The 27,058-nt window shown below is 49.0% G+C and overlaps 2 protein-coding genes across 3 annotated transcripts in view; one reads left to right on the top strand and one right to left on the bottom strand.

Moving 5' to 3' along the window:
• The window catches only part of TG (thyroglobulin), a 242,803-nt gene that overhangs the window by 150,742 nt on the left and 65,003 nt on the right, over nt 1-27,058 (top strand). The gene's annotated exons all lie outside the window — the stretch shown is intronic.
• The window catches only part of SLA (Src like adaptor), a 34,248-nt gene continuing 7,902 nt past the window's right edge, over nt 713-27,058 (bottom strand). The window contains exons 2-8 of one of the 2 annotated variants that reach the window (XM_029222960.1): nt 23,594-23,734; nt 14,271-14,370; nt 13,372-13,458; nt 10,321-10,424; nt 7,926-8,057; nt 3,874-4,006; nt 713-2,962 (exon numbers count right to left, since the gene is read on the bottom strand). In XM_029222960.1, the coding sequence (XP_029078793.1) occupies nt 2,749-2,962; nt 3,874-4,006; nt 7,926-8,057; nt 10,321-10,424; nt 13,372-13,458; nt 14,271-14,370; nt 23,594-23,654 (831 nt within the window). In that variant the 5' untranslated portion in view covers nt 23,655-23,734 and the 3' untranslated portion in view covers nt 713-2,748. Of the gene's footprint in view, nt 2,963-3,873; nt 4,007-7,925; nt 8,058-10,320; nt 10,425-13,371; nt 13,459-14,270; nt 14,371-23,593; nt 23,796-27,058 lie in introns of both variants that reach the window. The other variant, XM_029222961.1, reaches the window with a different exon arrangement.

Here is a 27,058-nt window from a genome sequence, read left to right as displayed (position 1 = left end):
GTTTTCTATTTTACTTTCCAGTTGGTAAATACGGGTATAGCGGAAGAAGTTGGTTCCGCATCTGGCGAGCTTTCTTACTGCCTCTAATATTTGGTCTGTCGTTTCCGTTGGATTTTCTATGAAGTTATCTCATTATCTGAAAATCATGGCGGGTTTATTTCTGTGCGCTTTGGAGCAAATACTCACCTGCTCTAACAAGGAGACCCATCACAAAAGTAGCTTAAATAACAAATGCGTTTCTTTTTTTCCTCTTTCCCATAATGTTTCCCCAAGTGTGGAGTACAGGTATCTCGTGATCTCTCGGGGGCCGGCTTCCTTCTAGGTGTTTCTCTGTCATCCCAGGGCCTTGCTGTCATCTGCAGGGCTGAGCCTGGGCTGCCAAGGATTGCAGACTGCGGGGAGGGGACGAAGGAGAGGAGAGCCACCCCTGCTGACGTGGGGAAGGAAGGGCACATCTCCCGGCTCCGTCCCGTGGGGACCTCCTCTGGTTTTACTGCAATGGCCCCAGCACCGAAGACAGTGTCTGGTATTTAATAGGTGTCCAAAAACATATTTGTAGAAAGAAACTCTTGGAAGAACAAATAGCAGAGGTATCAAAAGTAATTTGCAGGGGTGTCTAGGTGAGACAAAATTTTCATAACAATTGCTAAGAAATTGTTATCTCCCTCGATCCCTGGACATCCACTTTCAAGTTGGATGAGGCACCCTCAAAAGTCATAAAACCCTGGTTTCTTAAGGCTGCACCTCAAGAAGAAACCAAGATACTAACCAATACGGGTTAGTCTCGTGTTCCCTGGTCTCCTCTCTCTCCAGCTGCAAGTTTATTTGAAAATTCGAAACCCACAGAGCTTCTAGACGAACCACCCACCGGCCTCACCCAGGAAGCTCTCCCCACTTTCCAAGAATTAAATATTCATTAGGTTTATTTTAATCAGGAATACATACATGATTTAGCAAAGCGTAATGCTTCCCACTTAGAAATCCCTCCGCCTATTCCCCAAATGTTCCAACCACGTGAATCACAACAGAAAACAATACAGAAGATGCTGTACACACAGGTGTTCACCAGGTCACCCTGCCTTATGGCGGAAGCCGGGGTCCCCAGAGCTACATTCATTTCCCATACATTGGCTGGCTCTATAGAAACAGCCTTTGGGGAATGTTGAGGAAACCACAAGTGTCTTCTTGGATAAACACACTGGAATCTGATGATACAGAAAATCATGTAAGCGCGTGTGCACACACCACCAGCGCAGTGATCTCAGATGGACAGAATGCGTATATACTGGACAGACAGACCTCTCCTGTTGGCAGTGCCCCTTGTCCCCCCGAGTCCCTTTGCAACCGGGAAAATGCGTCACGGCAACATCTGCAGCCCCCTTCCTAACAGGATCTGGAGATAAAGGCTTCTTCTGCTCTAGAACTTTGCTATGTTTTCTCTTTCGTCTCTTAGAATTATGTTTGACAGAATTAAGCCACTCCAATTCCCATCTTTTCTAGAGCTGAGCATTTTTATTCCTGTGGCTGCCAGACTCTTTTTAGAATAAGATACTGGATGCGTTATTCCTTTAGAACTTATCAGTTTCCTTTTTTCAAAAAATCCAACCATTCTCACTTACCCAGTCCAACCAACCGTTCCACTGTTTAAAGATCCAGCTGAAACATGAGCTCCTGGGTCACCCTTACCTGACCCCACTCCCACCCAAAGCTGTGAGCTGATTTCTGCTTTTACAGCCCCCTTTCACAGTATTTGTTTATACACTTTTCTCCCTGTGTACACTGCTGGGGCCTCTCTCTCTCTCTCTCTCTATATATATATATATACACACACACACACACACACACACACACACACACACACACATACACATATTTTTGACCTGACACCTTACACAGAACTTAACACAGTGCCGCTTCTGGCAGTCACTGTCATGAATGAGTAATTGATGCATTAATATAGACAAGAATCTCAGCACCCCAGGGAAGCTCTTCCTGTGCTGTGAGCCATGGTCGGCGACCTCATGAAATCTTGCGCGGTGCCAGGCCTGCCCTCGCGCTTTCACCGTCAGCAGCCACCCCCCTCCCCCATTACGCGTGGCCTCAGCAGAAGTAGGGAGGCCATCTGACTTCTGCACACGTAGCTTTGGAACGAGAAGCCCAAAGGGATCTCCCCATTCAGGGCTCGTAAGGAAGGTTAGCATTTAGTGTCACTGAACTCCCTTAAAAAGAGAGGAGCCATATCCCAGAGGTCTCTTTACAGATTGGTTACAAAAGTTCAATGCAGGAGATCAATTTGCAAACCCAGACTTTCTGCCAGGCCACAGTTTCTGGCTCATCTTCTTCTCAGGCTTATCTCATTCAGAAGTTTTCTTCAGGGACCTCAGTGAGGCCACCTGGGTGGTGTGTTGGAGAGTGGTCCTTGGTTGGGCACGTTCCTGTGAGAGAGCATCTTTGTCTTTCCCACAAATGTGGCGTGCACATGCACACACGCAGGGCTCTTCTGAACCCTTGCCCGAAGATGCCAGGAGTCCACATTTTGCAATGTGCCTGATCAGATGCCAGAGAGGGGTTCCCTTTGTCATGACGCAGATAGAGAAGATGAGAGTTCAATTCTCCATGTGGCTTCTCTTGGCTTCTGGAAGATGTGGGGTTCCCCAGGGACCAGGAAACTGTGCCTTTCTGCAAGATCCCAGGTGACCGTTTGAACCTCTGTTACTTTGGGCAAACACCATGGTGTCTGTTCTCGGGCTAGTCTTCAAAGTACGGCGTTGACGAGAAGAAAGAGCTCTTTCTTTTGCTTCCACTGTACATCAAAGAGACGCTTTTCTTCTTTCGATCGAAGGAGGTGCTGTCATCCCCGGTCAGGGACAGGTAGGAGGCGATGCTTTCCCGAAGGCCGTAGCTGAAAAGGGACTCATCTACACTGAGTGGGTTCTCAGCCCCCTCCGGGTCATCTTGCCGTCTGCGAGTGGGCAGAAAGTGGACAGAGATAGGGGCAAAAGAGAGGGACATAGTGGGATGGAGGACAAAAGAATGAGAAAAGGTAGAAAAACAAATGAAGAGCCTGGTTAATATATATCTAACATTCTAATTCTGCTTCTTGCATTTGCGGCTGTGTAATCTTGGAGAAATCACTCAACCTCTCTGAACTGCCATTTCCTTGGATGGCTAAAACTTCCAACTATAAATTTTAATGAATATTCTTCATGATATTTACAAGGAGGAGCTGTTTTATTCATTTCCCAGGCAATTCTGATGACTGATTTTCTTTGAATTTGCCAATGGGATGTCTGGATCGGTGTTTAATACAACAACCCCAACTACAGATAATTCCAACTACAGATACCCCTGAAAATGCAATAGCTGACAATCAAATAGGACAAATAAGGGAAGATTTTTTTTTCCCTTAAAAAAATGAAGTTGCCTTAGGATTTTGCTTGTATGTGTACCTTCAAGATTAAGTTTACAGTAATATTAAATTTGTACAAGATTGATTTGTGTGTTATTCTCTAATTGTTAGGATACTAACAATTAGAAAAAAGCAAGATGGTATCATTCAGCTAGAAAATATTCAGCTAACACCAAAGGAGGGCTCAATAAATGTTTGCACAACTGCGGGGACTGAGGCCATGGTGGGGAGTTGCTAGGGCCATGCCACCCGGGGCATGAGGCCTGAGGCTGGGTCTGCCTCCCAGGGGACAGTGGGATTCCTGGGGTCTGCATCTGCTCAGAGCGAGGGTTTAGCAGGGCCAGCGGTAACTGGCCATGGTGTTCACGTGCCAGGCTCACGTGCTGGTTTGGGGCTTACACGTTCGTTCATGGAGGACACACACACACACACACACACACACACACACACACGCAGACACACACCTGGACGCCCTCTTCCAGTCGAAGGTCTTCTGGCGCAAGGTGACAGGTGCATCGGGGGCCCTCACTGCCGGGGCAGCCGTGGTCTGAGTGAGGCAGGGTGTGGTCAGCACACAGCAGAGGCCGTCGGCCACCTCTGAGGAGGGAAGCAGAGAACCAGTCAGCGACTGTGGGATGCCCCGGCCAGTGTGAGGTGCGGGGCCCTGGATATTCACAAGGGGGAATGGAGGCTGAGATCTGAGAGGGGCTGAGAGTCACGTGCCCAGCTGTTGAAGAAATATTAACGTGTCCTGGGTACACACCGTGCTTGGCTTGACACAAGTAAAGAGAAGGGTTTAGGATCCAGAATCCACCAAACTTGGGTTCGAGTTTTAGCTCTGCCCAGATAGTGAATCACCTTGACCCTCTCTGAACCTGTTTCCTCAATTGTTGGATGAGGGGACTGTGCTACCAAGAGAGAACAGCTGGCAGAGCACTCGCATGAGGGCCCAGACTCAGTGGTTTCACAGCAAGGTGCAGGGCCATCAGCTTCAGGTGAGCCTCCTGTGTGCGCGGCGGTGGGGGAGATGTGTGCAATGTGTGTTCTCCCACAGCACACAGAAGGGGCTCAGTACAGCATGGGGGCTAATGCATCTTTAGGAAGAAAGGGAGATAAAGGAAACAAGGAAAGAAGACAGAAAGGAAGGGAGAGAGAGACGAGGGAGGGAGGAAGGAAGAAAGGGAGGAAGGAAGGGAGGGAGGAAGATGGAGAGAGAAGGAGGGAATGAGGTAGAGAGAGGGAGGGAGGGGAAGAAGCGAAGACAGAACAAAAAGGATAAAAGACACAGAAATAGGAGGAGAAAAAAGATAAAAGGCAAATGGAGAAAATGGACGAAGAAAAAAAGGAAGAAACATCTGTCTTCTCTACCCTAGATACAAAGAGGATGAAAATTAAATAAATCCTTTCCTTTTATCCCTCTGCTAGTAGGACATAGCTGAGTTTCCATGGTCCCCCACCTTTCCAGGAGCTTTAAGATAGAGCCTGCATCTCTTCGAAGCCTTCCCGTAGCCCACGACATCATGAGAAAGACTCGAGCCTGCTGGCTCAGATGTTCTTACAGATGGAGGAGATTCTGTGTGGCCCTATTGAGGCCGAAGAGCGCAGTGGGTCTCATGTCCTGGGGGAGATGAGGTGGCCAAGGATGTGAGCTGCCACTGGCCTCTCAGGACAACGCCACCCCAGCCCCGAGCACATAAATCACCAGGGTTTAGGAAGCTCATCGCCCCTAAGGCAGGCTCCACCTCCCAGCTTATTGATGCAGCTCTTGGGGTGTCCTTGCCGAAGAACAAAAGGTAATGGTAGCTGAAGAAGCAAGCCCAGGCTGTCAGAGGGTGGCAGTCAATAATGCTTCGTCTCCACGTGATTTTCCCTGTGAACTCAACTGTCCACCCACACTGGCTCACACTGAGAAATGTGAGATTGGACCCTGAGGTTACAGGGAGCTTAACTGGATGTGAATCTGAAATAATTACCTGTCACGGGTTGGAAATTGAAACGCCCTCCCAGATTAGGAGGCAAAGGAGACTGAGTCAGACACAAACACAAAAGAAACCAGCTGCAGTAGATAGCACAGGCAGGGGAACCTCCTTCCTTAGCAAGGTTAACACTTAGGCTGAGAAATACATTCTGGCAAAGAAGAAGAGGACTAACGCTTCTGAGCACGTAGGCTGAGCCTGGTGCTGAGCGAGCTTGGCATGTGCCAGCTCAGGGAACCCCGAGCTACTCTGGGCCATCAGTACTGTTACATCCATTTGGGGAATGAAGAAACCAAGGCCCCTGGGGTCAGGATCACAGCCAGTTCACAGGCATTATTTTTTTTGGTCCTAACAATAATCCTATGAGGCATTTTAATCCCCATTTTATAGATGCAGAAACTGAGGCTCTGAGATATTAAATAATTTTCCCAAGAGCACAGGATAATAAATATAAGTAACTCATAAAACAAAATTGTCTGTTCACGTCGCTTAGCGCACATCTTCTCTGATTCTGCGCCTTTAGGAAGAACCTGGTGGGACGTAAATTGGCCACATTATTCCCACCTTGAGGTCCTGAAGGCACCGGAAGCCTTTCAGGCCTCCATCCAGACCCTTTTCAGTCATTCGCAGAGGTGACTGCTGACCGCGATCCCTGTGCTGATGCGATGGCCAGGGGTGCATTTTTGGAAGGCGCTGCTTCTGCCCTGGCGTGAGATCCTCGAGCGTCTGCGGCCTGGAAGCCGTGTGGACCTCCTGGTCCATAAAAGTCTTTGCTGGGCCAGCATCCTTTTCATGTTTGCTTTTGTCTATGCAAAACTTATGGTCACCACACCTCTCAGATGATTCTTATTAAAAGCCAAATACCACAACCAAGTTTGACTCATGATCAGTAAAAGCTGACTGTTTCCAGGACTCCCTTCCTCTTTCATTTTTAGCTAAGCTGCTAGGTGTTTGGGTATCATGGGAGTAATACTTGTTATCATTTATTTTGCATCCTCCATGTGCCAGGCTGTGATAAACATGTTACGTTCACCTTCGTGTTCAATGATCATGACAACCACCTGCAGGGGGCGCTGCTCTCATCCACCTTCCGTGAATGGGGATCCGGGGCTCTGAGAAGTGAAGGTATTTGCCCACGGTCTCACGGAGCCCATACCGGAGCCTGGGCCTGGGTCTCCATAGCGGCCATTCCTCCTTCCAGACCTGCACTTCTTCCAGGCCAGGTGTGATAACCCAGCCCCGTGGACTCCTCCTTTCACCTTGAAGTGCCCTTCAAGATCCCACATCCTAAAGAACCCAGGGTGTGGGGTCAGACATCCTGAGCCCAGAAGGGGGAAGATGCTTACAAAGGGAAAGCAGCTTCTGTCTTCCTCCCTTTCACAAGGCAGAAGCAGGGAGGAGGGAGCCCTCCTGGCCGGGGAACAGTGGCTCACATAGCAGGAGCCCACGTCTGAGTGGCCGGTGCTCTCGTCAGCACTTTCCGTGCTCTAACTCAGCGGACCTCACAGCATTCGCGCGGTAGGAACAGTCAGCACCTGCATTACCTGGAGAAATGTGGGCACGAAGGTGGACCGCCAGCCCAAGGTTGCCCAGATCTGGGATATGAACACAAGAAGGTTCCAGAGCCAACTCTTAGAAATGCAGCCACCTTTTTACTATTTCTCCCTTTTCCATAGGATAAAACTCTGCCACCTTTTTACTATTTCTCCCTTTTCCATAGGATAAAACTCTGCCACCTTTTTACTATTTCTCCCTTTTCCATAGGATAAAACTCTAACTCCTGACCTGGCATTCAGGCCTTTCCCAATCTAACGCGAAGGTCCTCTTCCAACTCTGTACACTATATCATCGCCTCCATCAAACCCCACTCTGCTTCCGCCATCCTGGAGGATGCGCCCCATCCTGGTCATCATGAAACATTTGGACTTCTCTCCTGGGCCCAGGGAGGACATATGGATGAACAAAGTATAATCCCTGGTGTCTAAGAGCTTGTTGGGAAACACAGACTAGTACACAGTTAACTAGGTCACTGGGCAGGACGCCCAGAATTCTAGGGAGAAAAACACCTGACATGCTAGGAGAGCAGAGAAAACAGACCGTTAGTTTTCTGACTCTTAGGGCTTCATCAAGGAAGTGGCTTCCTGTTGACCTTGAAGGTTGACGAGGATTTTGACATGCAGAAAAGGGGAAATGAGCGGCATTTCGGAACAAAGCCCCGGAGGCCCAAGCGTACAGTCCACTTAAGGAAGTGCAGACTGTCTGTGGTTGTGAATGTAGGGGCATCCTGATTCGTTTCACTTACAGAGGTTGGCTGCATTTTACTTACTTAGGCAGCCTTCACATTCAGTCTGTTTTAGCCTGAAATTTACAGTCTGAATTAAAAAGAAAAGAGCATATGAAGAAGCCAGGATGGGCAAGAGAGCAAAGTAAACCACCTGGCATGTCTTGGTGACCCGTGTGCAGCCTAGACTGAGTGCCCGGGGTAGGGGCGGTTAGCAAAGAGGGGCGTCATGTATCGGTCCCAATGGAGTGTTTCTTACCAGAATAGTGGTTCACCAGGTCCTCCAGGCACTGGAAGGTGAGCCTTGGGGAAATGTAATACCAGTTGTTTGGCAGACGGAAGATGCGGTAATGCTTCACCTGCCGGTGTCTAACCGAGAGCGAATAAAAACCTGCAGGAAGTGGAGGACGAGTCAGTGGCATTCCATGTATCCCCACCCAAGGGCCGCCAGCTAAGGAGCCCACCACCGCTGAGGCAGAGAGACCTTCTCAGCCTTGTGATATGATGGTGGTACCCAGACACACGCTTTTGTGTTTTGAGCAACAGCTACTCAAACCCTGTCTGCTTGGTTGTAGCTCACTCTTTAGAGACCCCAGGAGCATGGTATTTGAGCAGCCCAGTTGCATTAACCTTGTTGCAATGCAGGTGTTCAAATGCAAGGAATAAGTCTTTGCTTTGTGAGTTACCATTCTGGGGGCTTCCACATCCTTTTGTGGGTCCTTAGACCAAATGAAATGACTAGAGTTGGGTTGCACCCTGTACATCCCGGATCTGCGGTCATTCTTGAGTCTTTCCCAGGTTCACGCTCCAAGATATTTGTGCTGTCATTTTCCTCCATCACACAGTTGAGGGGCCCTTACAGTTATGCCCCCTTTTCCTGGTCCGTTTTGCCTCTGACTTATGCTTGGTGTTCTCAGAAATTTAGGAACTGTGGCAGTTAAGATATTTTTCTGAGTATTCCTAAGCGACATGAAATGTGTTTTGTCTCCTTCAGCACCATGAGAGTAATGACCCAAGATGGGTTAATCAGAGTAGAACTTTGGGTGAGCACCCGCCACTACCTCTCTTAGCCTCGACTTCCCCAAATGGAAAGTGAGAGAATTGAGCTTAGGTCATGTTTAAGAGTCCTTCCTGCTCTGTCTTCTGAGGTTCGAGGAGTGAAAAGGCTGGTGAAGCAGTGAGATGGAGGGGCACTTGTACTTGCTGAGTTTTTGCTGCATGTGCTGGGCTGGGGGCTGAGCTATTCCATAACAACGTCTCTGATGATTCTCAGAAAGACTCTGGGAGGTATTGTTCTCAAATACTATATAGGCGGAGAAACTGAGGCTTGAGCACTGCGTGAAGTAGCCTGAGGCACACAGCTTGGAAGTGGCAGCCCCGGATGGGACCTTTGTCCCCCTAGAGCAGGCCTCCGAGCATTCTGCTGGGCGTCCCTCGCCGCTCTGTCCCAGGCCCGCCCTCTGAGTCAGTTCAGCATGTGTCTTCCGGTAATGTCAGCAGGGACTGGAAGTATGGTGAGTAGGTCAAGGGTAGCAGGTGGAAACTTAAGAGAACTTTGCATACCCAAGGGAGCAGGGCCTGGGCCCCCCACCTGGGCCCCAGCTCGGCCGCAGCTCGGACTGATTATTTTTAGATCAGCTCTGGCAACTCACATTGGGTCCGCCCCCGCCACGCCCCAGCCATGCCGGAGTCTGGGTCTCCTGCGTCGGGAGATCCCTGGGACCTGCACAGGAAGTTTTGCCTTTGCTTTGCTTTTGCTCTTACCCGGCTTATTCAGGTTTTGGAGAGAAAAGCTGTTCCTGGATTTTTTTAAAATTTTAATCCACATATATGTGGTCCCTGCTTCCCCAAAGGAAAGCTGATGCCCATTTTGGCGGAGGGCTCCATCCGGCACCAGGTAGCTCTGGTGCTTAATAAGTGCTCAGGAAATAGTCTCAGATACCACATTTTCTCTTCTTTGATAGCGAACGTACAGGAAGCAGGCTAAGACCTTGAAAATATTTTCTATATTTAAGAAGTTAATATCAATTCTCAGTTAGCCTGAGTAAGCCCAGGCTATTAATGTTTTGCTTCTGCGAGCTTAAGTGTATACGCCGTTCCAGACACCTGCCAAGTATTTTCCTATTATTAATCCCATGTTATAAAGCAGGTAACTTAGGCTTAGAGAGAAGAGGTGACTTCTTAGTAATTCACGCAGGCCAAACTAGAGTTCGGGACCCTTGCTTCGAACCATGACAAAGCCCGGCTATTTCTTTTTCACTGAATTACTTAGTGCGTAGGATGTATGAAAATTAAAACAGTGAAGGTCATGGTGAATCTGCTGGTCCCGATTCTCTAAGCTGCCTGATTTCATTGTAGGGCACAGCCAGGACTAAGAATGAAGGTCTGCTGTGTAGTAAGAACACAACAGGTCTGCCAGGCCTGCTGTGGGTCAGAGCCTGCACCAGCAACGCCCCCCCCAGCCCCAGGTCACTGCCCCCGGCTTCGGTGCTGGCCGCACTGATGGTGTGTGGGCTGCTGGAAGCTCACCGCGCCGGAGTGATTTGCATGCCTCATAGGAGGAGGGAACCTGAGCCAGGTAGTGAATGAGTCAGCCCGGAGCAAAGCCTGCATGTCTGACCCATGTACGGAAAGATGAATTGGAGGCTGCTCACCTCTCTTGGTCTCACTCTCCCTGATCATGAAGGAGCCGATCTTCGTGTCTGGCAGCTGCAGCAGCTCCTCAGCTTTGTCTCTGCCCAGCCCTTCAAACAGCCAGCTGGGGAGAAGAAAGACAGCCATGAGTATCCTGAATACACCCTCCCCCAAGAAAGACAGGAGGGATGCAGAAATGATCCAGGTCCAGCTAATATAAAACCCTCTGTTGGAATTAAAAAAAAAAAAAAAAAAGAGCAAGGCAATCAATGGCTCATTCATTCATTCATTCATTTAATCTTTCAAATAAAATTTCCAAGTACACACTGCAAGCCAGGTGTTACATTGGATAATTAGGACACAGAGATGCACAAAGCATCTTTCTTATCCTGTTTCTCAAATGCCAGCTGCACTGTGCCCGTTCCGTATTATATAAAAGCATCCTAAAATGTGATAAGGGACCTATTTGGTAGTTTATTTAATGTCTATGTCCCTGATACTCTGACTACCCGGCTCCTCCACCCATGGGGGCAGGGACTGTGTCTGTCATTTGAGGTTTTGCCTTTGTGCCCAGGTTATCAAGCTTGGTATATATCTGTGAGTGAATGAATGAATGAACATGAGAAAGGAAGGAAAGAAGGAAGGGAGGGAGGAAGGAAGGAAGCAAGGAAGGAAGGAAGGAAGGGAGGGAGGGAGGAAGGAAGGAAGGGAGGGGGAAGGAGAGAGGGAGGAAAGAAAAAAGAAAAAAATGGTGGTGCCTGATTTCACCACCTGATGCCCCACCTTGCATTCATTCTATTTCCTCCTTGTCTTCTCTTTTCAACATATTTTAAACTCAGTTGTCATTGCATGATGCATTTCCATACGTTTCTTGCTTTTTTTTCACTTAACAATTTAAAAAAGCGGTTGTAATACTGTAGTCCAGCTTTTCAATGTAATGTTCACCTTCCAGAGGAGAGTGGGCACTTTGAATACGCTTTAGAAAGCAGCTCGGGACACAAAGGAATCTGTGTTCTAAAGGGAAGGGCCCTTCTCATTTTTCAGACCAGGCTGGGCCAGATCTCAGCGTGGAAGGAAATGCTGTTAGCAGCTGGCTGGTGTGTACCCGGAAGCAATTGTACATCCTTTTTTAACTGACTCTGTTTCAGTGAACGTGCCCTGGCTTTCAGTCACACGTCTGGATGAGTGCGTGCTGTGACCAATATTAACACTCTCCCTGTGGCATGAAAGCGGGCCATTGACGGGGCTGGCTGAGGGCTCCTGAAGCACCGTGTGTGGGAAGACATGCAGGCATAACATCCCGTACCGTTTATTTATGTACTGGTCTCCAAGAAAGATCTTGTTACTAAGGTCATGATGACACCATATTCGGCCAGATATTTCAACTATTCCCTTAGGTCTCCATAGTATGTGGCACATTAATTATTGCAGCATACATGACATTCATCCTTTCAAGTCCTGACATGAAATTCCACTTATAACTATGAAGACAATAAAACAATGACAGCAACAACAGCCATGCATGAACACTAATTATCGGCCACACACCATATTACGCACTTGAAGTCTAAGCCTCGTGTCAACCCCCTGAGACAGGTAGTATTGTCTCTCTTTCCCCGATGAAATACTGAGGGGCAGAGCGATTAAGTAATTTATCCAAGTTACCCACGTTGCAACTTACAGAGCTAGAACTGAGATGCATTTTTCGAATTCCATAACCACTATGCTGCAACACCTCTCTTCCTGTTATATATTTTAAGAACATTTATTGCATCTGCTAGATTGGAAGTGCTATAGTGTCAGGATTACATCTTACTCATCTGGGTTCCTCACTCCCTGCTCCTGCCAGCATTCGGCACCACATCTTCAACATGAAGGTATCCATGCACGATTGCTAAGTGAATGGATGGGTCAATGACACACAGCTGAGAAGAGTCCATGACTCACTTCTCTTTCAGAACGTAACTCTCACAGTGGCTACTGCCCCGCCTCCGCTCAGCTTTGTCGTCCTAAGCACAGAGACAATTTTGGGTATTCACCACCAAAATCAGTAACGCTGCCAAGGATTGCACTGAATTCTATGCTTCAAATATTCAGGCAGTTTGCTCTGCTTCCCCAGGTGAGCAGGTGGCATGCAGAGTCCTTCTCTGACTGTAAGGAAGTTATTTCTGGATCCCTCAAATGGAAAGTGGAGTTCCCTTCTCCCTTCCTATATGCCAAGGTCTGGCCTTGGTAGCTCGACAGATGAGGAGACTGTGGCTCAAGGAGGTTAAGGAAGTTTTCCGAGGCCCCACCAAGGAAGCAGGGCTGAGACACACCTGTCCTGGCCTGGGTGTGCTGGCCACCAGGGCCACCCGTCATGTCACAACTGCAGGGGAAAGCAACGTCCTTGCTTTCTCATCTGCTGTGCCCGATTATTTAAAGGGTCTCCTTTTCTGCTTGACTTCTCCATTTGTCAGGTTGGGTACGTAAGCATTTTTGTCAGAGCCTGTTCTCTGTGTTCTGGATATGATTTGGTAAGAATGTAGCTAATACGTATTGAGTGCTGATGGTAATGCCAGGCATGGTTTCAAGAAATCTCCATGTATTATCCTATCTCATTTTCCTAACAACCCTAGACTTTGGTCCCACTACTATATATTATTATTCCTATCATTCTATACTATGATCTCTATTTGACGCGTGAGGAAAGGGAACTGATTCCTAGAATGTTGAACAACTTGCCCACTGTCACACAGCCAGTAAGTGACAGAGGCAGGGTTTGAACTTAGACTGACTTTTGGCTGCTGCATCCTGTGGTCACAGTTCCTGAATCCTCATTGCTACAGGAACACCGCATTAGAGCTGCAAGGTCCATCATTTGTCTTACTATTGAGGAAATCGAGTCTCAGAGAGGGGAAGGTTAGCCCAAGGTCGCACCATTCCTTAGGGACTGAGCTGAGAGTAGAAGTGACCCTCTCGAACCAATACCTTCCTTTCCACTGTCCCAGGCTGGGATCTCTCTATGCAGATGTCTGAGTCACTTGCATAAAGATTATGCTTTATTGATGCTATTTTGGAAATGTACTCACCCATGGTAAACTCTGGCCACACATATTCCAGGAATGTAGCTCTCTCGACCAGTGCTAAGGGAAATGGCTTTCCACCAGCCCCCTTCACTAGAAGGACAAGAACAAATAGAAAAGAGTGAATAGGGGAGTGTCAAAGTGAATGAACGAATGAAGAGAGTAATCAGATTCAGCCTGGGATACATTGGGATGTTCCTTTTTTAAGGTCTGTCAATGGCCATGTTAGCTGGAATCTCTCCCTATGAAGATTTAGTTTTTAAGTGCGTCTCCCCCATTCTGAGCTAACAGGAAGTCTCCCCACAAGCTGGCAGTAGCCTCCTTTCAGGGGTGAGCTGACCTTCCACAGTTGGAGGCTTTTTAAAAATAGGTGTTTGCTATGCTGAACTAGACCCTGAGATTTAACCAAGATAGTTTCACGTGTCTACATCAATGAGGATCTAAATAAAAGGTGCTCAGAGCCCCTGTTTCTTTTATAGCCTATTTCAAATCATGGAGAGACAACAGGCTAGAAGGCAATACCTTTCTGTTTATCATCAGAAGTTTTTTTCAGACCTCTGGGTCCTCTTTCTGAGTCTGCACTAATATATGACATCAACCCTGTCTGTGTCTGGGAGATGAGGCCAACATAAGAAGAAGACGTTGGATCGTAAAGCGCCTCAAAAGCCAAGTTAAGGAATTAAGTTTTATCCATCAGGCAATGGGGAGCCATGGAAGGCTCTAGAGTACTGGCAGCACTAAGGAGGATTAAGCATTAAGGCCTGCTGTATGGGCCAAATTTCTCACCTCACAACAGGACCAGGGCCCATGTGGAATTGGACAGCTATAGCTAAAATCTAATGATTCCCACCAAAATCGAGTTCTTCTTTTGGGGGCTTTGTAGAAGTTTTGGAAAGCTCACTCACTCAGAAATCACACGCAGTTTCTCCCCACGGCGGAATATCGGGGGGCTGATGTCAGGAGACGGGTAGTCACTCAGCACAGCCAGGAAGTCGCTGTCCAGTCCTGGGGAAACAAAGGCAAAACGGATGTAGAGGCAGAGGTAAGATCTTCCTGGGGACTTTTCAGCTAAAGACACTTGATTGTTTTGAAACAGCAATTTTCAGCTGGTCCTCCTCTCTTCAGGGATGGTGAGACAGGATGCTTGAAGGAACCCAGAGGGTCAGGTGACCTACTCTCATGATCAAGCCTGCCCTGGCCCTGACGTTCTCATCTGAGAAATGGGGATCCAGAGGTCCTTGAGCTGAGGTCACAAGATCTGACTCCATGGTCCGCCCCTGTGTCTACTGATCCATATAATCTTGGGCAAGTCCTAGAATGCCTCCTAGCCTTGATTTTCCCATCTTTAAAATGGGGCTAATAATACCTCTTTCCAGGATTTTTTTTTTAATGAGATAAGATGAAAGTATGTAGCAGCATCCATGAATAATGAGATGCTGTGAAAACCTCCCATCTTACTACCATCACCTCAGGTACCCTCCTTGGGGCTTGTGGGCCCCACGTCTGCAACGTATCAGGGTTGGGGTGTCGGGCTTAGGCTCTGTGAGTTCTGAGGACCCACCAGGGTCAGGAGATATTAACTCTGAAGCTCAACAAAGCCCTTCTTCCTTGTAGAATGGAAGGTACCGTGTCGGTGAAAGAAAAATTAAGTACTCATCATACATATGTTGAAAGTAATTCTGGTGAAGTTTTGAAAAGGAAAGCATGCTTTCTCGTTCATTCTGGTTCAGGTGACTACAGCTTACTGTAGACTACAGATAAAGAGATAGCATGAGAGTTCACGTTTTGACACTAAACAAAGCCTTGTTTCACAGCCTTAGTGATTTGCCGTAATTCCGATCCCTTAGCTGCAGGGGAATATCGGGGTATGTCTTTGGGGAAATAGCATATCCTACAAATTAGCAAATTCAGTCATTGTTTGCTGTGATGTTGCGTTGATCAGTCTGTCTGCTGGCTGGGCATCTGAACTCAGAATTCTAGGTAACATACCATTTATTCATTCATTCGCCAATTATTTATTGAGCACCTACTGTGGGCCAAGCATGGCGAACAAAGCAAGCCAAGTCTCCCTGCTGTCACGGAGCTCACATTCTAGAGAATACGCCAATAATGGGGAGAGGGGTCATTCCCCGCCCCCTTCACCCCAAGAAAACCTGGAGAAATTCCAGCCAGCACTTGGGCACCTCAGGCTTGGTGGCCACTTTCTAGGATCCAGACACCCTCATGCGGGACCTCTAGCCCCTGCCCCTTAGAGCCCACATGTCCTGCAGTCTCCAACTCACATGTCCCCTATCAGACTAAGTCGAAAGAGAGCTTAAGTATGAGGATGAATGAGAATAAATGAGCAACGAGTGATCGCCGTGGAAGAGCGCACTCAGACAGATTGTTCACTTGGGGAAGCTGAGTCACAGACAGTGAGATGGAAATCAAGTGATTCACGGTGGCCACAGTCAGTGAAAGCAGGGAGGGCTCATGAGAAGGAGTGGAGTCGCCAGGGAGGGGCTGACAGTGAGGCCTCTGACCTTCCCTGAGCCTGTGCGGAGGCCTCCCCACACTCTGCTTTGCTATAAAAAGAGTTCTTCCCTTGTGTAGCTCTGGCCCAGTCCAATAATTAGAGGTGGCACTGCAGTTGGGCTTGAAGCCCGGAGTCCTGAGTTTTAATAAGGGATGGGTCCAGACTTGGTGGGACACGAAGCCGATACACATTTGGAGGTCCTCGTTAAGAAAAAGAGCACGAAATTGCTGATACGGTGTTAGGTAGGGGCCCTAGGAAGGTGCTGGGCAGTGAGTGGGGCCTGGTACATAGGGTTTGACCAGCTGCCCGGTAAATCGGCCCCGGTTCTGAGGCTGATTTGCCACTCTGAGAGTGGACCCATTTTCCCCTCTGAGGTGTGGGTTAGTCTGGGAAATGAGGGGTTGGAAAATGCTTTCATGATGGAAATCTGTCCTTCCTGGACTAATTGCTCCCAAATATGAAAGGACCAGTTAGTAACGTGGTCTCCACTGCGTCTGAAGCTGTGAGATAGGCCGCTGTGTTTTTCTCAGCCAGCCAGGTTCCCTCATCCTCAGAGCCTGTGAACGGTCTGTTCCCTCTGCCTGAACTACAGTACACTCTGCTGTCCCTTTCTCACCCTTCCCACGTCTATCAACTCAGAGGTCACCTCCCAGAGGGGAGGCTAGTCTGATGCTCAGGAGAGGCCCAGCCCTCCTCTTGTACCCCCTCTTGGGCCCTGGGCTTTTCCTTAGAGGCAATTAGCCAGGGTTGTGTGTGTTTTTGCCTTTGTGTGGCTATCAGGGAATGGCTGTGAACCTCAGGAGGAGCTGTCTTGTGGCCCCTAGCCCAGCACCGGTCCTGTCCCACCCAGAATGCCCAAGGCAGGTTTACCAAATGAAAACATGAAGAGGTCCCCATGCTACTAGGCCCTTGGAAAGTGCTACTGGGCTAAGGTTTTAAAGGGTCCAGGAGAAGGGAACCCGATCTGCAGCAGGCAGCATGGGGTGGGGAGGTCATCACAGAACCAGCCCCTTTTGAAAAACAAGTGTGGAAATGAGAGGCACAGCATTTATCTGTGCCGATAATGGAAACTTGAAACACGTTGTGTGTCTACAAGAGGGGCTGGGCCTTTGATCTCTGATTCAAGGGTAAGGCTGTGAAACAGAACAACCGTCTTTTCATAATGCTAAAAACAGAAACAAAAACAAAATCCCATTATAAAAAAATTGTTTCAATCAGGGAAAACAGGCTTAAGGGGCTGGAGAGTTTCAATTTTACAATAACAGAGTTGAGTTTCCTGTGGAATTTTCGTAATGATGATTTTTTTTATAGCTATGACACAAACATTGCTGAGAAAATCTTGCAATGGAGCTTCCGCTTCAAGGTTATGGCCTTTGCGTGGTCATTTGCCAGGGATTTCAGGTCCATCCCTATCACCTTTTTCCCCAGCATTGGAAAAACAGAAGGCAAAGTCAGTGGAAGATAGAAAGTTCAGTTTGTACTTTTGTGGGAAGGGCGGCCATTCTAAGCAAGGTCGGGGGCCAGGATCCCAGCTAAGTCTTCCCTGAGCTTAGGTCCCTATGGTGAAATAAACGCAAGATAGGAAATTTAAGTTCGCTCATAAAGTTCAAACACATTATTATGGACTTCTGGAGCCCCTGGCTTTGTGGAGAGCAGAGCGTTTGAATTAAGTCAGATAAATGAGTGATACAGGGAAGCGGAGCTCAGAGGAAGCACATGGGATTATGGCAGAGTCAAGACAAGGAAACAGATTAAGTGAAGAATACTGTGCGGGGCAGACAAAAGAGAATCCAGGGAGAATTTTCGGGAGAGAGAACCGGCTTTGAAATAAATCAGGCCTGGCTTAAATTCCACCTCCTCAACTTAATTGTTCTGCGAGCTGGAGAAAGATTTATTTTTAACCAATCTGAGCTTGATTTCTTCATGTATAAAACTGGGAAATATCAAAATGGGCTTCATCTGATTGGGTTAGGATTCATGAGGAAGTGTCTGTACAGAGCCTGCCTCAATCAGTGGCAGCTGGTATCATGTTTATGGCATGGGGTAGGGTTATCATGCCGTAATCCAAGGCCAGTCTCAGCCAGTAGTGTTCTAAATTTTGAAAAGCCTCTAGTCCCATAAATTTGAAAATATTCTTATCTTCTAAAAACAAACTCCGTTTGCTGAGAAGAGAAGATGAAATTCAAGAGACCAAATATTGGTGATAGCTCAACTCAGAAATGAATCAGATTGAACACTCTGCACAAAAGTGTAAAATAGGAAATGAATCCAAAAAAGGAAGGAGACTGAGGCAGAACTTACTAGCCACAAATATTACGTGGTCAAAAGAGGACAGGCCCTTTTTTTGCATTATTATTCCTTAGAGTAGTATTATCATTTCTTTTAAAATGCTGAAAATCTTTTAGTAGATCCCATTTATAACCATCTTGCAAAAGCAGCCATTCTTTACTTCCTTTGCTCCAATACAATGCTGTGGAACATATATTCTTATTTAAAGGGTGAAGGAACCAAGGCTTGGGGGCATGTTAGGAAAATGTCTGGGGGAGAGCATGAGGGTTTCCAAGCTCATGGTCAGGTGCCTAAGCCACTCAGGCCTTTTTGAGACGTAGTTACCAGGCTCTTCCCAGTTGATCTTGACCCCTGACAGGCTGAGACAAAGGCTGATGTGAGGGAGCCTTCAGAGCTGGCACAAGGAGCTCAGTGCCGCTGGCAGGAGAGGAGTAACCAAGCCAGTGAGTTCAGCTTCTGCTTTTGCATTTCCTTGAGTCATGCTCAAACTCACGGCCTCGGGAGGGGTGAAAGCAGACCTTACTTTTAGTATCTTTTACTGGAAATACACCCGCCACCCCCCAAACACACACCGAAACAATAAGACAGGGCTAGGCAGACTGGCCTGATAGAAGATCTACTGAGTTCTCTTGGTTACCACGAACCACTTGTACCTGTGGGTCCTGTATTACGGGCTGGAAAGTGAGACCCAGTGGCCCAGAAAGCTCTTGGCTTCTCCATCGCTCAGATGGGGCAGAATGGGACTGAGCAGACCTCTCAGATAGTACAGCCAGGTGGAGAGTCTTGCCAAGAACACACAACCAGTAAGTTGAGGGCCTCGTTTCGGAACCAGGTAACCTATCGGCAGAGGACGCAGACTCCGTTCTTGATGACCTGGTCTTCTCCTGGTCACAACTGAGTGCCACCTACACTACCACTTACCTAATAGCATTTCTCTTCATGTTAAAGTCAGTTTCAAAAAACCTTTAGTCCCCTCCTAAGCAATGTGAAATCGGGGGTTTGACGCGCTAATCATAATTTGTATGGTATCCATTAAGTATACGAACGTTGTACATTCAATATAAACGTTGAATTATCATGTTGCACCTAAAGCCGTAGTATGTACCAGCAGTGGGGTAAGTGAGACCGGATGGGAAACCTGCATCTAGTCAAAGATCTGACGCGGTTCCCGTCTGTGTCCCTCACAAGGGCACTTGAGTGTCTGTGTCATTAAATCTGGTGACCACGGTCTCTCTCACTCCAGAAAACACGTGTGCTTCTTGCAAGTCCGTCCCCTCCAGGCACGTGATGCATGGGTGAAGAGGGGGGACTAGATTCAGGCCACTGACTTCAAATCCCAGCCGTATGGCCTCGGGCAAGTAACTAACCCTGTTCATCCCTCAGTTTCCTCAACTGCCAAGTTGAAACGATAATGATAATCGGGATCACCCCTGCACTGTGTGAGAATCCAGGGTGTCTAAAGCACGTGGCATGCGCAGGCACATCCGAGCACCAAGTAACTCGAATTACCCCCATGTTACCAATGAGGACAGAGAGACACTAGGGAGACAGCTGGCTTCTCTCTCTCTCTTTCTCTCTCTCCTTGTGCGCTGGTGTAGGGGTAGCTCTGTGGTCTGCAAGTTTTAGGGGACTTAAGATGCACCAGGGGGCTTGTACGAAATCAGGCGTGCGGCTCCCTCCCGCCACCCCTGGATTCCCACAAGCAGGTCTAGGGTGGGGCTCAGGAATCTGCAGTTTTGATGATTACCCAGGGGATCGAGGCAGGTGGTCTGAGCACCACTCACTGAGAAGTATTCTGCTGTCTCTGAGGTTCCCTGCCCCCTCTTCCTCCCCCAGAGCCCCACCCGCCCCTCTTTCCACCCACCCTGGCAGCACCCTTGATGCTATGTAAATGCACAGTTTAGCATTATTTCCATCCTTGCACAGAAGGGGGTCTGGGTTTGTGTTACCACCTCTGCCAGTGAGATCTCACTTTAGGCCAGGGCAATAAGAAGATAAGGAACAGGGAGGGGAAAAGATCACAGCAATGTGACTGAATGCTCTTTTTAAGGTGGAAATATGCTATTTCCCTACTCCTTGGGAGTTCCCTGGCTCTCATTCAACTTTGTACCGCCTATGTCGGGCCCAAAACAGGAGTCTGAACCATGTGTAGAATTTGCAGAGAAAATGAGCTATTTGGGATGATTTGGAAACTAGTCACGGAATCCCCAATTCTATCACTTTAAAACTTTTTTGGGGGGAAGGCCATTTAGACACAGCCTAGTGCAATCAGATAGCCTTAAATGGAGTTAAATAAAAAAAAAAGTTCTTCTACCCACATGTATCAGGTAGCTGCTTTGTGCTGCCATTACTGCTGGGGAGGGATCGCTCTGATCTCCATGTGAGAGCCTCCCTCGTGGGAGGCTGTGTGACTTACCTGTGGTCAGGTAGCTCCCAGGGGACAATACCGAGAAGCCCAACAAGGTCATTTGACTTCCAGACCTGCCCTATTCCCATCAAGCCCTGCTACCTCTCTGGGTTTGTGATATTCATCTCTGGGAACCAGACTAATCAGGAATGTTCTTGAAAGCTTAGTTTAGGAGAAAACCGATGGGCAAACGCATATTCCAAAGCATTCACAATCCTGCTCAGGACACTTGTTGGTCTAGAAATCCACAGGTTGGCCTCCTGCTGACCCCTGTGCGGGGCCTGGGGCCTCAGGCCCGCCACTCAGGCTGATGTCAGAGGAAGCACTAATTGTTTGTTGGCCCAAAGCAATGCACTCCCGCGTGACCTCCTAGTATTTGAGACCAATCAAATGAGTAAGCAGGAGTGTTACCTGAGAGGTGCTTGTTCCATGAAAACCCACATTCTTTACATCATTTGAATCAAGACTAATTAATGCAGCATCAACTGTACCACCTGTCCCTCATTCAACTAGGTGTCAGAGAAAAGAGGAAATCAAGTCAGGACTGATCGCAAAGGAAACTTCTCAGGGGCGGGGGGTGGAAAAGCCGCCCCCCACCAGCGCTTGATGTGGTTGTGCCTGGGTCACACACTGGGTGCGACCTGGGGAATTCTCCGAACCAGGGGGCGGAGGGGCGGGGAGACCCCTCTCCCTCCTCTCTAGAGGTGACCTCCCACCCACGCAGTGGAAAAAGAGAAACTTATTTCATGACGATTTGCATTGAGAAAATAAAGGCAAATGGGCAAGTCCTTGGAGGCCCGTGTTTTCATGGGGTTTGCTCAAGCATGCCGCCCCTGCCAGCCCCGCCAGCCCCCCGTGGGAGGGGCGACCACACACGATGGGCTCATGGGCGGTGCCTCCCCTGCCCTGGAGCCGGCGCCCCCGGCCTGGCAGTGTCGGTCCTCCAGAAGTGGCCATGACCAGAGGAGGAGACTGAGACTTGAGCTGGGTTGGAGGAGGTGAGGGAAGGGGCCCAGGTCCTCCCCCACGGCAGCAGGAGGACTGCACACAGCTCTGAGCTTTGCATCGGAGGGAAAAGCTTCCCCCGCTCGCTCGGGGGGCCCACGGCGCAGCTCCAGCTAATCATGTGGTCCCGTCTCCGGGAACATTCTTCCTGTCTTCCCCCACTTCTGTCTGGGAGGGGTATCGAGGAGCTGGAAAGGAGGGTTGCTAGAATCGCCCCGCATTTTACTGGAGCCGGGGACAGAGCAGGAAGGTCTCTGCATGGTCACTTGGGGACATCTGAGGAGTCATGAGACTGTGCATAAGTTGGGGGGTCTCCACTTTGGAAAGAGTGAGAAGGCGGCTCCTTTTTGAAGGGCCCCGGAAGTCACGGAGTGAGTGGCAGGTAGCGTCATGGCACCTGGCTCTGTCCCCGCTCCGCTCATGGGGAGCTGTGCTCGGCACACACCATGCTGGGCGTCTGTGCCTGTGAAGGTGACCCAGTTCAGTGCTGCAGGGGATATGGTGGAACCAGGTGGGGTCACCCCCATTAGGAGAGAGGGACCAGGCCCCAAGTACTGTGATGTAAGGCGGGAGGCCCAAGTGTCCCAAATCCCCCATGACTCACCCTGGGGACACTGATGGGTCACCCATCCTCCTGACCATCCCCTTCCTAACTCCTCAAGGACCCACAGGTGCACCCACACTGTCCTGCTAGGAGATAAAGGTGAGGGTGTTGGTGGCCACCAGCACCCCTGAACCTGGAGCTCGATGGCTTTGCTCTCAGCCTTAGATGAGCTACAAGGAAATTTTAATAATTAAATTCCTATTTTTTAATTTGTATTGTTTGAGTTTCAAATTTATAATCTCTAATATCATAAATGCTTGCATTATGTTACATGCCTAAATCATCATTGCGGATGTCCCCTCCCAGCTCTCGGGCCATCCCTGAACGAGACTCTGTAGCTTCGGGGGAATGGCTCAGCCTGGCATCTCTGGGAAGAGCTGATTCTTGTCATCCTCAATTAACCCATCACATTGTGCCTTCCCCCTAGAACGCCTGTCCCCTGTGATCCTACCAATGGACACAAGGATTCCTGTACTTTCAGGAAGACGTCCCCTGTGATCCTACCAACGGACACAAGGATTCCTGTACTTTCAGGAAGATGTCCCCTGTGATCCTACCAACGGACACAAGGATTCCTGTACTTTCAGGAAGATGTCCCCTGTGATCCTACCAACGGACACAAGGATTCCTGTACTTTCAGGAAGATTTCCTAGGGCTAGTGGCTAGCTTCGTAAAGTTACACTGAAAACACTCCAGCAGAGCTTTGATAACATTATATACCCATGATAATATTATATACCCATCATAATATTATATCACAGCTGGCAGGCTATGGTACGAAAGAGCCTAGGTTTCAGAACCAGACCCACCTGGCTTGGAAATCTGACTCTACCAATAGCTAATATACAAATTACATTTGCTTTGTGGGCCTCAGTTTCACCACCTATAAAATAAAAGGATCAGGGCTTCCCTGGTAGCACAGTGGTTAAGAATCTGCCTGCCAACACGGGGGACACAGGTTCGATCCCTTGTCCAGGAGGATCCCACATGCCGTGGAGCAGCTGGGCCTGTGCGCCACGGCTGCCGAGCCTGTGCTCTGGAGCCTGTGAGCCACAGCTGCTGAGGCCCGTGCGCCTGGGGCCCATGCTCCGCAACAGGAGAGGCCACCACAATGAGAAGCCCACGCACAGCAACGAGGACCCAATGCAGCCAAAAATAAATAAATAAATTTATTTAAAAAAATAAAAGGATCGAACCAGCTGCTTCGAAGGTCCATCGCAAAGTGCCAGCGATTCGGCATCCTTCCAGGACACCATTGTGGCTCTTTTTTTTAACATTTAACTACAAACATGTTAACGCAAGCAAAGCGAGAGAGACAAGTATAAGGAAGCCCAACGTACCCACTGCCCTGTTTTAACAGCTCTCAGCACCCGCATTGCCCCGTCTTCGCCAAAGAAGCCAGACTTACCCTCTGGGCTAGGCAGAGGCCTCTCGGGAGGCGCCGGGGTAGATCGCATGCTGTTTCCCATTTTTCTCTCTCCCCGGGCTGTCGAAACCACTCGAAGCCGATGGCTCAGGGGATCCACACGGAGAGTGAGCCACGAGCCCTCTGGGTGGAGAATGACCCAGTTTAGAGTACATCCTGCATCATTTTTTCAGGCAGCTCACTTCTGAAAGGCGGGTGTTTTTATGTGAAGATGAGATTCGTGAAAGTTGGTTACATTTGTGCAGCTCTACTTCTTTTATCAAGGGAATGACAGAGAAAAACCACAGAGAGGGAAGTTGCTAGCAAGTGCTGTCGGTGGAGAAAGCTTCCATTCCTCCGCACGGCTGACAGCAAGCAGCCGGCAGCGTTTGTGTGACAGACTGAGTGCCTTTCAGATCCCCCCACCCTGGCTCTCCTGAGCCCTGACCCTCAACTCTCAGGGTCCTGGCATTTGGAGCTCTTAAAACTCAGGAGTTATGTGGCTCCACAACCAAAAGGGGGTGAGAAGAGGGTACTTTCTGTTTCCACTTTCTCTCTTCTGTTGGAGTTTCTCAACATGCTCTAGGCAACGGTGACAAGTGAAAAACCCTGACAATACAGTTTGTTGGCTGCCTGCTTCCCGTGCTGCTACAGCACTCTGACACCTGCTGTTACTTTTGATCATCATAGAATCTCTGCATCCCTAACCCCATTTTGCAGAAAGGAAAACTGAGTCTCAGAGAAGGTAAGGATTTTGCCCAAGGTCACACAGCGTGTAACCGGAGAGCTGGGATTTGAATGGCTGATGCTAAGTCTCCGGCTTGTTCCATAATGTTCAAATTCTGGCTCTGCACGTGCAAGCTAGGTGACCTCGGGCAAGTTCTCGACCTTTTCCTGACTGTTTCAGGGAATAATAATAAAACAACGTTGGGTTGTGGCTGCAACGTTAATAGATAAAGCCTGTGAAACACTTAGAACACGACCCGGCATAAAATCCTTGTAGGTTATTGCCATTTACTGTGTGTTTTCTGTTAGTCCATAGTGAGAAAAGCTTGAATTCTGGGTCTTTGTATAAGTATTTTGGAAAAGGACTTAAATGATTCCAGCATAGACGTGTCCTCCCAGGCTGCTTGAGGCACAGCGAAGAAGGCCACATCCTTAGACAGAACTATTCCTGTCTCCTGGGGACAAAGACAGTTGATGGGGCAGAATCCCCCAGGTGGTGTCCATCCCACTGGGAAACTTGCATTCCACCCCATTGTTTGTCTCCAGTTTAAGATCAATGCCTCATGAGTTTGAAAGGGTCCCAAAGTCAGCTAGTCCAACCCCCAGCCTGGCCTTACATCCTTCCTTTATGCATTACAGTTTCAGATACTGGAAAGATGGATGCTCTCAAAGCAAGGCCTTTCAGAGGCTGAGGGAGATCTGCACCGCTTCCTAGCTGGGGGGAGGGGATACCTGGTATATTATGAAACAAGGAAAACCAGAGTGAGTGTTCTTTGAAAGTTAATCTATTTTAACTACTTACATGGACAGTTTATCACTTACAACTCAAGCCAAGAGATTGTAGTATCATTGTGCTGTCCCCAAGATAATGGCAAGACTTGCAAAAACTGTAAGCTCATAATGCACTGCAGAACATGTGGCTGGAATGGGCCACATGCTCAAATGAGGAGTCCTGTCTTCTGATCCTGTTGGTCTTTGTGACTGGACACAATGGGGATAGTCTAAGGGTGAGGCCCCTCCTGATGCAAGGTCAGGGCCCTTCCTGCAGGCGGGGCATGTTTTAACAGCAGCACCCTGGCTCCAGGGGGCAAGGACGAGTTTTCTTTGTCCCTGGCCGGTCCCTGCTCTGGTGTAGGCACTCCCAGAAATGTGCTCCCCAAAAGTGCTGGGGAACCACAGCAGTGGAGGGACTGGCAACCTCATTCCCTGCAGTTCAGCGTCTCCTGTGCAGGACCCTGAGCCAGTGCCCGGAGGAAGGCGGCCCACGGGGTCCCACCCGGAGGACAGGGAAGGCCACCGCCTCTGGGGCCCCACCTGAGGCTGGTCCAGGGAAGGAGCGAAGCAAGCAGACTGCCTGGGGGTCCAGCGCCCCACATGAGATGCACAGAGGTTCGAGAGGCACCTGCTGCCTCCGTCCTGCTCCCAGTGCCTTTCTAGAGCCCACAGCCTCCCCAGTCCCTCAGCCTCCCTCTCTGTTATCACCAAGGCCTTCAGGCCTCTAGAGAAAGCTCTCAGGACAGGTGGAGGAGAGGCCCTGGCAGCCCTCTCGTGCGGACATGACTCTGAAATGTGTGCTGGCCTCACCCCTCACTCTCCCAAGGGTCCTCACTGCCCGCCCCGTCACCTGACTCCTAGAACAATGCCACTCTGCTCCCTGCAGCCTGATGCTTGGCCTCCACGATCGGCTAGACCCCAGGGCTTGTGCCTTTCACCCCCGACCAGAGCACCAATAGGCAGGTGAGCTCCCACCCCTGCAGGCATCCCAGGCCCCTTCTCTGCAGCTTGTCTTAGCCGTCGGCCTACTCCGTCTTCTCCCCAAGCCACTTCCAAGCGACAGCCTCTAGCCATCATGTCCAGCACTGGTCTCTACATCAACAACTCCAGAAAAGTCGTGGGGAGAGACTTTGTTATCTATCCAAGTGAATTCTAACTTCACCTCTCTGTCCAACAACTTTATAATTCTTCTCTGGCATTTGTGTGCTATTTGGAGGAGTTCAGGGAACCCAATACAGAAAAACAAAACAAGACAAAAGATTGAAAATTGCATTTTACAGATGGGAAAACTGAGGTCCATCCGAGGAAAGAAACATACCCACGGTCTCGAGATGAGAAAGTGGAGTGGAGGCTGGGAGCCCGGGTTCTCGGTCCTCTCCTTGTTTCTGTCTGGCAGGTGGGCGCAAGCTGTGAGCAGGGGCTGGGCTGGGCTGCAAGCACCGTATCCGGCCCGTGCTTTTCAGAAAAGCTCATCGGTCCAGCTGCCCCTTAGAGGTCTGCTCGCTGGCTTCCTACCGACTCCAAGTAGGAGTGAACTCATCTGAAAGAGGCTTTGATTTGAGAAGAGCGAAAGTGCCTCCAGAGACTGAGAGCTGGGGTCTCCCTAATGAAATGACTGAACAATCTGATTTAATCTGTGACAGTTTTATGCAGTGGCTGGAGGTGGGAGCGAGGGTATGAGAGACAAATGCTTCTAGAAACAATAAGGAGAGAGCCACAGAGAAATGAGTTAATTAACATTGGCTGTGAACAGTCTTGCTTTCCTTCTCCCTTTTCTTTGTGATGTCAGAGGATTGAAACCGGCCTCCGCCTCTTCGTTTTCCCCCAGTCTTTGGATCAACACTTCTTTTTCTCTGCATGACCTTGGGCCCCAGTTTACTCTTCTTAAAAATGAGATGAGTGGAAAAGGTGATCTCCAAAGAGAGAGCCACTGAATCCCTTTCAATTCTAGCAATCAAGACTCAGTGA

The sequence above is a fragment of the Monodon monoceros genome, unplaced genomic scaffold (assembly GCF_005190385.1).
Source record: "Monodon monoceros isolate NGI ecotype Baffin Bay Population unplaced genomic scaffold, NGI_Narwhal_1 Super_Scaffold_14, whole genome shotgun sequence".
Classification (NCBI taxonomy): domain Eukaryota; kingdom Metazoa; phylum Chordata; class Mammalia; order Artiodactyla; family Monodontidae; genus Monodon; species Monodon monoceros.
Note: the sequence above shows the minus strand (reverse complement) of the source record. Positions and strands in the feature narration are given on the sequence as shown.